We start from the raw sequence: 14,867 nt of genomic DNA, 5'->3' as shown, positions 1-14,867 counted from the left end.
AGAATATCGTAATATTACACCAAAAAAGGCTTGGTTAAGGGGTGTAGATCGTAATATAGAGTATATCGTTATAACACCGTTATCGTTATAAGGAGTTTTTACTGTACATGAACAACCTGCATCTAAGGGGCACATTTAAACCGACAGATGTGAGATTCTAAAATTATAAACGTGCAATACTAAATGGAAGATGCATGGCGGGGTGTCAGACATGAACGGAACCAGATAAATCAATCATAAAATAAGAGAAAGCGCTCTCACAGAAATCTCCTAACACTTCTGCCCCGGATACGGACACTTCCCCGTCTCCGTACTCTTCAGCGCCTCAGACGCCTTCGTCTCTATCGTGCTCCTAGCCGCCTCCGTCGCCGCCTGGCCGTTCCACGCACAACTCTCCCGGGGGTAAGGGAACGGGCAATGCGCGCCTTGCGAGAATCCCGCCGGATAGCCCAACGAGGAGCTCAGCGCTTTAGCGCTCGAGACCGGTGGTGCAGGTGGTACGGTGGACGGAGCAGGCGGAGCAGGCTTAGACGTCATGNTGGGAAAGATGGACGACGCGGGACTGTCAGGCTTCGTGGAGTTGAAGCCTGAGGCGGGACCAGCGGCTCGGAAACTTGCGCCGGGCGGGAAGGGCGTGTAGGTGATCGTGCTGGGAGGGGAGGTGTAGATGGGTCGACCGCTCAAGGAGTAGATGTATGCGGGCCGGACTGTGGTGATTATTTGGACGGCGGCCTTGACTGAGGAAGTCGAGAGGGCGCGGGAAACTAGGGAAGTGAGTGAGGAGGCTTCAGCTGCCGATTGAAGCGTGTGTAGCTCACTTTCGAGGGCGCTGAGGAGTGTGCCGGTGATTGGCTCTACGGCGAGAGTGGTGTTGCTGGTATTGACTAGGGCGGCTATTGTGCTTGAGATATTCGGAAAATAGAAGGAACTTGCATTCGCAGGGAACGTTGGACGGTTCGGCGCGTGTGCTATCGTTGCCGTGTCTGTGGGAATAGCCGGATAGATGATAGGATTGGTCAAATCATTGCCAGAAGTTGGGATCCCTGTTGCTGATGTGTTTGGGTATGGCATAGTCGTCTGTACCACAACGATTGATGAGTTAAAGTAAGGAGCAGACGTTGGTATTTCAGTACTCAAAGCATTAAGATAAGGAGCAGTCTGCTGGGCTAAAAGTGACGAGTTATAGATAGCAGAGGAAGCTGCTGAGCTGGCATTTGGTGCACCGACAAACCCTGTATTCTCAGGGAGAACGTATGTAGTGTCTGTGGCGGTAACAAATACCACTTCCTGAGAGCTGATCTGTGGTGTAGTACTCACCGGAGCGGCGTTGGGAACTGTGGTTGTCAAAGTTACTGTTACTACAACATATGGGCTCTGACGTGGAGAGTTAACGGCAGCGTTTACTACCTGGCCGGCCAGTATAGCGAGAGAAAGTACTGCTGAAAACATCTTGCGGGTATTATTTTGAGTTAAGAAGGGTTGTTCGGATGACAAGGGTACAGGCTTTTCTAGTAAGAGGTTTGGAAGGAGAAGGAGAAGGAGTGGTCTATTATAATAACGAAAAGAGAATGTAATCACTGGAGACATAGTGAATGCTGTAAATATTACAAGTAAAGCGCCACATTCTTTATTCGATGTTCATGTTGTACCAATGGGCCGACCTATATGTAGTCAATAGCATTGTACTTGAGTGCTGTATTCATGAATCATGATCAACCTTGCATTTTTCTACAATGAATAAAGACATTATAACAATGAACAAAGCCATGAAAGACACCGTCTACAGCTCGCTTATGCAGAATTAGCTAGTAGATCGATGCCACTGGGCTTCAGGGTGATGGAAGTTACAGACTGAGGTTTTTTAGAAAAAGCGAAACTTTTCCATGATACTGTGGGAAACTCAACATCCACTTTTTGTAAGAAATACTAAGCTAGACTCTATAAACTTTTACGATCAGACAGAAATATACTTATTCTGCAGCCATTTACTTAATGTATGCAAGTGCAATGGTAATCGCAAGGGGTACGTTAGCTTTGTTATGGCTGCCTTAATAAAGGACTGCCTTGGAGGCTGCTTCTAGATAATGAGAATCCTTGCAGCTCGCAAAGGCAGTTAAAGAGAAGGAGGGTATAAAGGTCAAGGGTACAAACTTTCTAAACGGCCAACCAGAGCTTGAACCACATGCCAGACTTTCGAGCCGATAAGGAAGCGCCGGATGCATGGCTTGACAAGGTAAAATCCTGCTCATATGCCCCAAGCGCAGTGTATTCGCAGCAGAATGGCTCGAGGGATATATTTTGAGTGTATTGAGCTATCGGTGGATGGCTTTCGTTTCCAGCACTTGGTAGGAGAAAATGGCCCTCTGGTTCTATGAAATGTTTGCATATCTTGACGCTTGACAGCCCAACCTTATGTCCATAGCACAGAAGGACCTATGTGGTTTATTTACCCCTAATATGATTCGGTCCATATAGAGATATGTGATGAATATGCATGACAGCTGTAGAGGTTTTTGGTGTTGATGTTGATGTTGAGGTTCCTTGACCAATCCAACCCACGGAAAATAGACTGACGCCAAGCGAAAATCTAGCACATCCTGGACGAATCTTGCTAGGAGGACGACTCTCCTCTTCGCCGAGCGCCATTACTCCACCAACACATCGCCTCTCCTTCAATTGACCCTCTCCTCTCTCCTTCGGGCCCTGAGCCAGCTTCCGATCATTATGTTGGCGAGATCGTGCCTCCGCTCGGCGCGCTCGGTTGGCCCTGTCGCTCGCAACGCTGCCAGCAAAACAGCTTCGGTACGCCCAATCATCCCATCCAGCTCCAGCTTCGACAACGCCATCTCGAGCTCCAATCCTTCCAATTGGATATCATGCTGATTCAATGGATTTATAGCGTTCTGCCTCGACGTCGAGCTCCACAGCCGAGGAAGCTACCTCGTCCTGGAAGACGACGGCTCTCGGTTCAGGTGCAACCGCCTTCGCTATCGGATCCGTGGCCTGGTACTATCATCTTTACGGCCAGAATGTCGATGCTATGACACCAGCGGAAGAAGGGTGAGTAGCCTTGAATACTTAGGCCCCGGGCCCGACCGGGGCAATGACACTGGGCGCTTGACTCTCTCAGCAGACCAAATACTGATTAGATGTTCGGCATTTTATAGACTTCACCCCACCGCATATCCATGGGAACATACCAAATGGACTAAGACCTTTGATCATCAAGCGTGAGTTACCGAATGCTAAGATATCCGCAACACCCGTTCTGATCAAATCAGTCTACGCCGAGGCTTCCAAGTCTATCGCGAGGTCTGCGCAGCATGCCATTCCCTCCAGCGTATTCCCTATCGCTCACTCGTCGGCAACATCATGACCGTGGATGAGGCTAAAGCATTGGCCGAGGAGAATGAATACGACACTGAGCCAAACGACGAGGGAGAAATTGAAAAACGGCCAGGAAAACTTTCTGACTACCTCCCAAGCCCGTATAAGAACGATGAGGCTGCCCGCGCTGCCAACAATGGTGCCTTACCCCCGGATTTGAGCTTGATGGTTAAAGCGAGACACGGCGGCTGCGACTACATTTTCAGTTTGTTGACCGGCTATCCCGAGGAACCGCCTGCAGGAACTGTCGTACCGGAAGGATTGAATTTCAACCCATACTTCCCTGGAACTGGAATTGCCATGGCCCGTGTGCTGTATGACGACTTGGTTGAGTATGAGGATGGTACTCCCGCATCTGCATCTCAAATGGCAAAAGATGTCACCGAATTCTTGAACTGGTCTGCTGAGCCAGAAACGGATGAGCGGAAGAAGATGGGCTGGAAGGTCATGGCAATTGGCGGCGTTTTGTTTGCCTTGAGTGTTTGGGTGAAGAGGTATGTGATTTGATCTTTCAATTATACTGCTACTTCTCCGAGCTAACGTTATCCAGATACAAATGGACGCCCCTCAAGACTCGGAAGATCGTCTATAACCCGCCCGTGGGCCCCGCAAAAACCCCATCAACCGCAAGACCAAACGTTAAAATGAGCGATAAGCAGTGAGTGAGGTGACTCGTAAGAAAGGATGGAGCTGGTTGGTTGGGGTATTCGTTGCAGCGGCACGGGAGGTGATGCATGCCGTGTCTATTACTTGTACAGCACTAAGAAAACAGCTAAGAATTATTCTCCATTCCCTTGTGCTATAGACACGTTGGTGTTGCTCAGATGAGCTTTGTTTGATCCTGTTTTGATCCTGTACTACCAAATGCAGTTCCTTTGATTCTTCCCAATGGTTTCATCCACACAGCCATAACGTGACTCCCCCAGTTATCCGATCCAGGTCTATTACATCTGCCGAGGCTGCTGCTTCTTCCCCTACTTCTCTAATCACTTTTCCTATAACGCCCATGAACAGTCTATTGACCAGTACTAGGAACAATCTACCCATGCCATTATGTCTTAGACACGACCTTTCCAGGAGTCGCAGTCGCTGAACCTGGGGCAACAGTGCATCTCAACCCATCTCCAACTCCGATCGCTTCTCTGCTCTCGACCCACAACCGCAATCTCCTCCCCCTTCATTTTTCCACCCTGCGCCAACCAGACTAACTCTAGAGTTTCCTCCAACCCATAGAAAGGATTCGAAGCGACCGAGACGCGATGCTCCGCTACGGCCTCCAGGATCTGCCTCGCCTGCTCCGGTGAGCAGACGAGCGAGCCCTGCATCCGTACATCCCTGAAGGCCAGCTCCAGGAGCGGAATGCAGACTTCGTCCAGCTGACTCCACACGGCCGCGGTTATCCGCCGACCACAAAACCCGGCTCCGCGCTCCGACACGTTCGCGCTCGTGTCCCGCTCTCCTCCCCCTGCCGAACGGGCGAGCTCCAATGCCTCGTCCCGCGGCGGGCGGCGTAGGAGCACTCGACGAAGCTCGGGGAAGCGGTCGGCGGGCGGAAGGAGGCGGTGGCCGCTTTTGGACGAGGAGGCGGTGTGGGCCCGGTGGCGGCGGGGATGTCTTGGAGGTTGTAGGGGCAGTTGGACTGGGGAGGTTAGCTGGTGTGGTGGGAGGTGGGGCTGGGAGGGTGCCTGTGCGGCCTGGCATGCAGGCATGGTTTCTGGGATGGCTGGAGCAGCAATTGTCGGTGTTTTGAGGCCTGCGGAATGGCGAGGTTTTTGATGAGGCGGTTTAAGGGATGGGGAGGGCAGGGATAGATGGAGGACGACAGGCATACTGCTCCATGGCAGTGTAGTGGAAGACACTTGACGGATGACAGATATAAATGCTGCAGGTGACATGAACGATAGCATGAGAATTCGAAGACAATGAGAACTCTAGTTTGAGAGGTGTGAAAAGCGCTGAAATCTACGTAAGGGTCAGCCTCGATAAAGAACAATGATTAAGTAAATTAACCTCATTGTAGTGCATTACTTCGTCGTCTGTACCAGGAGTAAAAATAATTGAATGCCCCACAGGTAGAAAATGCAGGTTACTCATCCTTGCCGGTACGAAACACATGCGGTGCATTGTCCTCGGGTGTTGTAAATGGCGTGAATCTTTCAGGGCTTTTCAGAGCTTCAGCAAAGGTGAGGGCCTGCTGCATTCCTATCGTTCGGCCAATGTATTGCAGGCAGTTGAGGACCCAGAGACGGAGGTGGTTGGGACAGACTGGCATTCTACCGACCATGAAGAGCGGCCAGACGAGGTAATAGCAACCAGACGCACGAACGGACTCTAGTTCCAGGCTTTGTGCTTGAGGTACAAATTGGCTTAGGGATTTTGAAGTGGGTGAGCCACACGCTAATGCCGAAGGAGGGATGCCTAGGGCACCCCAAGCTTGCAATGTCTGCTCGGATCCCGCAGGATGTAGCGGTGCTAATGGTGGTATGTATCCAGCATGTTGTCGCACCGTGGCACATATCTCGGAAGCGAGTAGGATTATGGCGTCTGTGGAGAGCTGAAGTTGCACTGCATACTCAGGGGCAGTGAACAGGGGTGGATTGAAGGAATATCCTTTAATAAGCTGCTCGCGGATTATTTCATTTAGGACCATTCGTACAATACGGAAGTTATTCCACATCTGAGCTACCCAAAGATCGGGGTAGACATGATAGAAGCCTTCGGATACTAAATCTGGATCAGCGTCCGTAAAAATCGTCTGGTATTGCCACATAGGTAGCATGTTGGTCTGAAGATTTAGGAGCTCGCTATCAATCTGCATCGCAGAGGCGATGATGGCATCAGGATTGAAAAGATTCCCATTCTTTACTGCTACGTTTAAGTCGATGAAGCGTATCATAATATCCGAGAACAACTTGCCAGGAGTGCGTCCATCGAAGAAATTAGTAGAAGATGCCCAGAGCTCTACAAGATCCGCAGGCATTGGGACCTTGTTTTGTAAACAGCCGAGAAGGATGGTTCCGTAGAACTGCTGAAATATACGGAGACCAGTCGTCGTCTTAAACTGCTCACGTCCACGTAGTCGAATAAGTGTAGCGGCTCCGTTGATATGGTCGTACCAGGATTTGAAAGATCTCTCGACTTGGTATGTAAGATTCTCGTATATGCCCAAAATTAATACGGCTATCAGTGTGGTATCTTTTGTCGCATCGGTCGGAGACCGTAGAGCCGTATTAGTCAAAGCAAGCGCAGAGACGTGCCATTGCCCGGCCGTCTTCATTAGCTCCTGTGACTGTACGGTATTTGCAAAACCCGCCAGCCCTGCAGCAAGTAAACTTATGCGAAGGGTCTGATCGACGCCTGGTTGGTGGTACATGACTGGCAGATATTCGAAATGACCTCGCGGCAAGTTCCTGCTTCCAATGACATAGTGAGCAAAGAAGAAGCTGGCTGCTTGGTCTTCAATTGATGGAGCCAAGCTGCGTATAGAGCTTGCCGGCGATAGGGAGTGCTCAATTGACTGCATCGGGAAGCCCCCAGGCGATGAAGCATTAGATGTGGTTAATTCTGCTCGTTGAGACAACGAGCTAGGTCCACCGGCATTGCGTCGACTTCCGGGTGAAGCCCGCGACCTCCTGCTGTCCGCAAAGTCTTGAGCTCGAACACGCGCCTTTCTGACAACGACCTCACTTTCATGCCTGAACATCAAATCTAGTGGATCTCGATAGCCAGAGCAATCGCGTTGGATTCTGATACATTGGCTGCATGCTGGTCTCACCAGATCGCACTACCAAATTTCAGTGTTTGGGTATTTTCCCACAAGATGCTTTGATATAGAGCCCCAATTATCGAAACATACTAGGAGCTATTACCTTTATTTTTCTCTCTCTGCAACCTTTACATCCTTTGGATGGCTTTCCGCTATTAACCATTCTGAATGAAGTTTGGAGACTCTGAGATAAAGAAAGACAGAAAAAAAAGGAAAAAAAGCCAGTGACTTGAGAATGATGGTCTAGAAGAGAAACTGAGAGTTAAATGTGAACTTTGAATTGACATTAAAGACTATTCTGCCCCATACTGGCTCAAGCCTTATTCCGGAAAATTCCTGCGTCATACCAGAACAAATCGTCTTCAAAAAGGAACGATTCGTGTATCGGTTTTATCGTCTCGATTCCAGAACAATTACTTTATTCCGGAAAAGATCTTTAAAAGATCAGGCCAATTACAAAGTAGTATAGCAGCGCGTGGCTATGCACGAATCGTAAAGCTCTTTAAAATATATTATACTATAACTTCGGTTTTCTTCCCCTCTTAATCTAATTAGTAAATCGTTATCGTATAACGTCTAGAACAGCCTTAAATTACCCTAACTATATATACACGACGTCGCCAAAACGGCTGGTTGATAAGCCTAAGTTTAGTAGTTAGTTTATATTTTATAACTAAGTATAAGGCATTTTATAGAGCTCTCGTAAAACCTCCTAAGGTGTTAATTTTCTTATTACGATTACCCGATTAGGACTAGCGCAGGGGCTCCAAAAGTTAAACTTCGCAAGCTTCAACGTCTGTTAAATTTTCTCATTCATCCTTTCTTATTTACCGCCTCTATGTATAACTTAAATATATCCTTAATAAGATGCACGTCTTATCTATAAGCTCTAAATATATATTAACTTAATTACCAGCTTAAATCTAATACTAGCAACAGCAATGTTAACCTCCGCGACTACCTCCGCGACTACCTCCACGACTACCTCCGCACCTAATGCGATTACCTCTCCTACTGTAGACGACTCCTATAACGTCTCTTACGCTATTCCTGCCTTCTTAGTTATAGTAAAGCCTGCCTTTACTAAGTATCTAGAAGAAACCAGAGTTAACTTAATAAAGCGCGTTACCCAGCTTAAATATAATAATCTTGTTTCCTAGCTTATAGATTTAAATTATATAGCCCGCTTATAGGGAGAACGTAACGCTAAATTAAAGGCTAAGCAATGGTGGTATATAAGAGAGGATGTTTATCTAAAGCTACAAGGTCTTTAGAGGCGTCCAATAGGGCCTAATAAGCGGGCTTTAAAGGTGGTTCCTAAGCTAGATATTTATAATATAATTGTAAGGAAGTATAGTAATATTAAACACTTAGGGCAGAAGAAGACCTACTATATAATTGCGACTAAGTATTATGGTATAAGATCTATTAAAGTTAAATGGCTACTTAAGCACTGTTAAATCTATAAGGAGTAAATGTTACTTTTCTTAGTTATATATGTATACTAATATTCTTTTAGAAAAGCTTCCTCTACTATAAGGCCTCCACTTAATATAATCGTCTCTTTAGCTCCCTTTAATTGCATTTAAGGCGATCTAATTAATATGCGCTCTAAGCCCGACGGTAAATATAAATGGATCCTATAGATACGCGATTACTTTAGTAAATACTACGCCCTCTACCCTCTTAAGCAGAAGACAGCTAAGGAAGTCGCCGCTGCTATATTATAATAGATATATTACCATAGTGTTTACCCGCGTATTTAGTAAAGTAATAATAGTATAGAGTTTAAAGGCGCCCTTTTTATATTACTTCGTTACTATAGAGTAAAAGTTATTAATAGCCGCCTGCGCTACCCTTAATTATAAGGCCTTATAGAGCAGGCTAATAGCTTTATAAAGAAGAAGCTTTATATAGTAAAGCGACTCTTAGGAACTTTATAATAGGCGGCAGCTTACCTAATTATTGCGGCCTTAATTAATCGCATATACCACGAATTAATTGGCTATACGCCTTTTTGCTGTCTATATAGGAGAGATTCTTAGGCTTCTACTTTAGTGGCGCCTGCCCTAAGGGCTACGGTAGAGCCTTTGCCCGATACTAAAGTCTTTAAAGTTAAGAATGAGGATCTAGATGGTAATAAGGAAGTTTTAGGCCCTCTATTAGAAGAGAATAGTAATAGGTAAGAGGCTGCCGAATAGGAGCGCAATAAGAAGGATAATTGCTCTATTACTTTAAGCACCCTTACTGCTTCCGATAAGAATCGCGATAATATTTCTAATATAGGAGATAATAGCAATTGGCTCTTAACCACGGGTAAATCTTCTAATAAGGAAGATAAGGATTCTAATAATAAAAGCCTTCTAGATTTAGGAACTGCCTCTATAGGTAATTATAATTAGTTTAAAGAGGACTATAATTTAGTTAATAGATTATAAAGGTAGGAGACTTCTCTAAACCATGCTCTATCTAACGACGATCGCCTTTTTCTTAATTACTTACTAATTTTAATTCGAACTCGTTAAATTTAATTATTAGGATTAAGTGGATTTAAGTAGCCTCTACCTTTACTAGAAGGCTTTTTTATACTAAGCTAAGAGGCTAGTATACAGGAGGCGATTAAGAGAATGGATAGAGAGGCCGAAGCCTTAGTAGTAGTAAGACCTAGACCTACCGCAGATCTATAGCGTATAACTAAGAGAGCTTTATAATCTATCTAGCAGCAAGAGTAATTATATCTAGACGACTGGATTAAAGATCTAGATAATTCTTACTATACCCCTGAAGGCTACTTTATAGATAATCTTGCTATTTAAATTAAAGCTCTATAATTATAGCTCTATTGCGAAGCTAGTGGAGCCGGCGTTCCACCAGCAGATCTTAAAGAGTATTATAATATAGTTATACCTGCTTTTAGGCGTAAGTTAATTCGGGCAATTAAGAACTCTAATAACCCTATTTACGCCATTCCACCGTAGCTAGAGCTTAAGCGGCAGGTATTAAAGAAGCTTAAAGAGCGCTAAAAGGAACTACGGCTGCAGAGGCGTTTAGTAGAGTTAGACTCTATTTATGATATATTAGATATTTACAAGAGAGTTTAATAGCGATTGGCTTACTCTCGTAACTAGATAAGGAAGAAGTACGGTACGCAGCACTCTATTACTATATTTAGTATAGGCGACTTAGTCCTTTTTCTAATTCCTAAAAAGCTTTAAAAGGCTATTAAGGTCTCTTATATACCTAGCTGTATCTATAAGATCTGAAATTAAGGCTACTATAAGATTTGTACTTAATATGGAATTGTAAAAGAGCCCTTTCTTAGTAACGAACTTATTAAACTAGGAAAGACTTATAACGCTTAAATTCCTATAAGCGTTAGTAAAATTATACTACTTTTAAAAGTAGTAAAAGCTTACCTAACTACTACACGGCCTACTAGCTGTATGTATAAATAAGGATATAGTAATTACTAATATAGTTGTCGAAAAGGAAATACAGAGTGTTCTATATACTGCTATAGAGGGAAACACTGTATAAATTAACTAATAAAGGACTCTATAGAGCCTCCTATAAGAGGCTATAGAAGGCTTACTAGTACTTAGCTTAGCCCTTAATTAAAGCGAGCCTAACGGGAGACTATATCGCAAAGCCCTATACCACCTTAATTAATAATAGTAAATAAAGAAGGCAATTAATTAAGCCTACTTTAAAGGCTGCGTAAGGCGAAGGAAAGGAAGACCATAGAATAAGTAAGGTTAGCGCAGTTAGGGGAAATCTAAATTACGATCGCGCTAAACCTAATTAGGTAATTAGTCTACGGCTAGTAGAACCTTAGAGGGCCCGTTTTTAAAGAGATCTTAGTAAGATTGGAGCTTTATAAGATTTTTAATTTTTGGTGTTAGGGAACGTAACCGATTACCCCTAACCTAATTAGCTTCTACCACTTATAGGCTCTATCTATAATACGGAAAAGCCTTTAAATATACTTATTAATCGCAGTATAATCTAGTTTAGATGGAATTTAATAGTATTGTAGTAGTTAGGGGGGGTAGTCAAATTTAATCTCTGAAGCCTTACAAAATCTTATACTTTTATGCCAAATATCGCGATTATACTCTACTAGATGTTTAATTATAATATATAAGATATATTACTACTTATTTTACACCTAAAATTAACTAAATTATATATTTACCATTATTTGCAACCATCTACTGTACCATATTTTCTAAATCTGCACGTAGAAACAGCCAAAAAGCTCCACTAAAAGGTTTTATATAGCTTTAAAAGTTCAATATAGTATTAAATCTTTTCCGGAATGAAGCAATTGTTCCGGAATTAAGACGATAAAACCGATACACGATTTATTCCTCTTTGAAGACGATCTGTTCCGGTATAAAGCAGAAATTTTCCGGAACGAGGCTCGAGCCAGTATGGGGCAGAACAAGACCACTTGGACGCCTAAAATCCTTCCAATCGCGTTAACGTGTTTCTGAGCAAGAAAGTTTCAGCTCCAGTTGCAAGGGTTGGGCCGCGTCAACGGTCAAGGCTGAGCGGCTGAAAGCCGGAGGTTGAGGTGTGTATGCCTCCGATTGAAGGATCTGGAGCGAGCAGTGGCGATGTCCTGACAAGCTTTGCGCGGCATTCGATTTGGTGGCAGTAGCACTACGTTTTCGCCGGTATGTCGGCACGATCTCAATATTCAGATGGCCCGTGCCTTTTCGTCCAAATATGCCCTGTGCAGGCTGTACCTCACCTGCCATCACAGCCTCAGCTCGTGTGATGGCGGCACATCGGCGATTGGAGCTCTCCGAACATAAATTAAGTATTGAGTTTTAGAAAAAAATCTTCAGGCTCGATAACGCATATCATAAGCCCTACATTTGCGTATAGCGGTTTAGGCATGCGCCTCAGAGAGAGCAAGCAAGCAAACATTGCTGCAATTCACGTAAATACACTCCCTTTCTACTTAAATGCGAGAATACAGTGAGATATGACAAATGGATGACATGATGACAAAAGAAACTAGCAAGTCTAGAATGATACTGCTAGAAAACAGGCCTCTCCTTCTACCTAGCATACATACACTACATCCCTCAGTGAGCTGCAGTGGAATTCTAAGCAGGCATGTACGTCTTCCTTTCGGGGGATTTCCCCAAAACCTTCCCATCCGCCGTCAACGCCTCTGCATAAGTCTATTGATAGTACTTGCTCGCAACAAAGCCTGTCTCAAAGCCGTTTTTCGCCGTAACCCCCAACTTGGTGAAGTGGTATGTTCCATCCACGCTGCCCTAAAATCGCCGGTTAGCAATCTGCGTCACGCCATTCCAGGATGCGTATATCTCTGTAGATCCAGCTGTGCCATTTGCGGTCGCCCACAGCGCTGGGGTGGAATCGGGGTTCCCGACCCAGTCATTGTAGCCAATTTTGAAGATTCGATAGCTCATTGCAGCGGAGTTTACATCAGCACTGTATTGACCCATCATAATGCAAATTCCATCTTCGATAAACTCAGCCATGTAGGGTCTGCTGCCCCAGCCCATAAAGACATTAGTGTTGGACAATAGCTGCGTGTCGCCTTGGCTGGTGGTGAGAATGCCGCCATTAGGAGTGTGGTATTGGTGAGCGGAGTGCACACTTTGGTATCAGTGTTGACAGACATGACCATGCCGGAAGAATAAGTGCTAGTCGTATTCTCACCATCAGAGCCATTGTCAAATATCGAAATTGTAGAGTTGAGGCGTTTTGGGCCCGAATACGAGCATGATGCTGGAAAGCAAACGTGTTGTTGAAGTCGACGAATTTAAACTCATTCTTCTTGCCATTAAGGCGCCACATGATGGATTCATCCTTCCCGTTTATCTTGAAAAGAGTGCAAAGGTAGCGGCTGGAGATCAGATAATTACCGTCATCATCCTTCTCCACGGCATTGATATGGCTGTAAAGTTAGTCTCACATCGCTGCAGTATAGGGAAAGCCAAAAGTCAGCGTACAAGTAATCTCAGGCCGTTTTGATTGTAAGGCCGTCACCTCCTTCACTGAGGCTGCCTCTTTCATTGTAGCTTTCGGAAAGGTCGGTATAATCAAGGGACCGCCATTCAAAGAGCACTTCGCCGGTTTGAATGTCGATCTCTTGAAAGATGCCCTCCAACACCCAGCCCACCGGCTGGCTGACGCCATAAGCACTCAAGTCGTATTGGGCAGGCTCAAAAACTGTAGCTATGGCAGGAAGGACGGCAAACTCATGAATATCATTGGGGGCTCTTCCGTTTCCGGACTGAACCGTAGCGGCTGTGCGGTAGGTGCTATCCATAATAATACCGTGACCTCTACCACCACCAATAAGATACTGTCCGTTGTAGAATGACAGATGGGGCTAGCCTTTGTATGTTGTGAGCTTGATATCGTACGTGCTCGCCCCACCTACATGCCCAAAACCACTGTATACAAGATTCTGAACAATCATAAGCATACTGAAGACCTCACAATTTGCCGGTGAAGGTAGCTTACGCCTTTGTGGTCGTAGATGTGTGGCCCATTCTGAACAGTTTCCGCGGAGACAAGTTCCAATGTTGCAACCTCAGCTAAGCAGTTCTCGGCTGTAATAGATGTGGTATCCTTGGACCCCGCCGCTATATTTGAGCCTGCAGGTGGGGTGTAAAGAGTCATAAGAACATATTCAGGAGTTACGAGGCCTCATCGTAAATGGAAAACAAAGCCTTGGGCGCTTGGATATCAGGTCGCTGTGGTGAAGCGGGGTTGGTAAGTTAAAGAATCACCAGGTTAGGAGACTTGGAGATAACTGATTTTATTAGCTCACCGAATTGAAGGTCCAGTTAAGATTGACGGAAGGATAAGCAACGCTGCCATATGGAAACAGTAATGCAAGGGACCATAACGTGAAGCACATGTCTAAGTCAGAGGAGAACAGGCTGAATTGATCTCAAAGAAAAGATAAGTTTCTTAAAATTCTTGAAAGGGTGGGCTTCTTAAGAGAATGTTTGTCCCGCACCAAAAAGAGGCTGAGAGCAATGCTAATTGAAGAAAGAGAAAATCTCTTGTCCTTTTATAGTTCAAATTGGACATTCCGTGATGATCAAAATTATCACAAGGATAGCTCTAAGCTTCAGCCATTGAATTGAAAGCGGACATCGATGCGTTAGCCGCTGACATAGGATAGACGTATTGGTTACCGTAAGCATTGTGGACAAGGGAAAGGCTCAGATGGCGGAAACCAGCCTTGAAATGCTAATTTCCGATGGAAACACCTATTCTTATTATGGCAGGGTTGCAGCATTTCCCCGCTGTTCCCTGGTTAAGCAATGGTATATGCATAAGAGCTGGTACTTTAGGAAACAACACTTAGTGAAAATGCAGAAAAGAGTTCACTTATTTATCTTGAAGATAATTTTTTTTGGAGAATATCTGAGTCTATTGTGATAGTTGTTTTGGGGTGTGAACACTAGGACAACACCGCCCATCTCCAAGGCTGTGGTACCCCTGGGCAAAACCGTTGCCTAAGCGGTAGGGATGCGAGCAGCGTCAAAGGGATTTGACAGGTGGAGCGAGGGCAGATGGAATATAGCGCACTTCTGGTTTAGGTGTTTCGAAGTAAGGTTGCTAGATTTGCCGTTATGCACAATGTTGGCCTTTCAACTTTAGAGAAATGGAGAGTTGAATGATGTTCAAGGGGCTTTGAAGGTTGTTGGATCAG

General features: G+C 45.0%; 6 protein-coding genes across 6 annotated transcripts; 1 reads left to right on the top strand and 5 right to left on the bottom strand.

Annotated features, from left to right (window-relative positions):
- Positions 1 to 270: 270 nt before the first annotated feature.
- On the bottom strand, positions 271 to 1,587 carry K441DRAFT_675736 (uncharacterized protein; the record flags this gene model as incomplete). Its single annotated transcript, XM_067650881.1, has 1 exon — positions 271 to 1,587. One exon carries the CDS (start codon positions 1,585 to 1,587, stop codon positions 271 to 273), a length of 1,317 nt encoding a protein of 438 aa, XP_067506332.1.
- Positions 1,588 to 2,435: 848 nt separating this feature from the next.
- K441DRAFT_685856 (uncharacterized protein) lies at positions 2,436 to 4,049 on the top strand (the record flags this gene model as incomplete). The annotated part of the gene is made up of 6 exons (XM_067651929.1): positions 2,436 to 2,440; positions 2,616 to 2,802; positions 2,900 to 3,060; positions 3,168 to 3,230; positions 3,282 to 3,881; positions 3,938 to 4,049. The coding sequence occupies 6 exons, from the start codon at positions 2,436 to 2,438 to the stop codon at positions 4,047 to 4,049; spliced, it is 1,128 nt and encodes a 375-aa protein (XP_067506331.1).
- A 396-nt stretch (positions 4,050 to 4,445) lies between these two features.
- On the bottom strand, positions 4,446 to 5,216 carry K441DRAFT_675734 (uncharacterized protein; the record flags this gene model as incomplete). Its single annotated transcript, XM_067650880.1, has 1 exon — positions 4,446 to 5,216. One exon carries the CDS (start codon positions 5,214 to 5,216, stop codon positions 4,446 to 4,448), a length of 771 nt encoding a protein of 256 aa, XP_067506330.1.
- K441DRAFT_607211 (uncharacterized protein) lies at positions 5,004 to 7,316 on the bottom strand (the record flags this gene model as incomplete). Its single annotated transcript, XM_067645431.1, has 3 exons — positions 5,004 to 5,349; positions 5,398 to 7,171; positions 7,257 to 7,316. 2 exons carry the CDS (start codon positions 7,314 to 7,316, stop codon positions 5,474 to 5,476), a joined length of 1,758 nt encoding a protein of 585 aa, XP_067506329.1. The 3' UTR covers positions 5,004 to 5,349; positions 5,398 to 5,473.
- A 4,794-nt stretch (positions 7,317 to 12,110) lies between these two features.
- On the bottom strand, positions 12,111 to 12,622 carry K441DRAFT_656846 (uncharacterized protein). The gene has a single exon (XM_067648076.1). It carries the CDS (start codon positions 12,598 to 12,600, stop codon positions 12,445 to 12,447), a length of 156 nt encoding a protein of 51 aa, XP_067506328.1. The 5' UTR covers positions 12,601 to 12,622; the 3' UTR covers positions 12,111 to 12,444.
- Positions 12,623 to 13,154: 532 nt separating this feature from the next.
- On the bottom strand, positions 13,155 to 14,100 carry K441DRAFT_713633 (uncharacterized protein; the record flags this gene model as incomplete). Its single annotated transcript, XM_067653949.1, has 3 exons — positions 13,664 to 14,100; positions 13,581 to 13,607; positions 13,155 to 13,529 (listed from the first exon to the last, which is right to left on the bottom strand). The coding sequence occupies exons 1-3, from the start codon at positions 13,820 to 13,822 to the stop codon at positions 13,155 to 13,157; spliced, it is 561 nt and encodes a 186-aa protein (XP_067506327.1). The 5' UTR covers positions 13,823 to 14,100.
- Positions 14,101 to 14,867: the final 767 nt, after the last annotated feature.

The sequence above is a fragment of the Cenococcum geophilum genome (assembly GCF_001692895.1).
Source record: "Cenococcum geophilum 1.58 unplaced genomic scaffold K441scaffold_12, whole genome shotgun sequence".
NCBI lineage: Eukaryota > Fungi > Ascomycota > Dothideomycetes > Gloniales > Gloniaceae > Cenococcum > Cenococcum geophilum.
The sequence above is the reverse complement of the archived record's forward strand: the minus strand, read 5'-3'. Positions and strand labels throughout refer to the sequence as shown.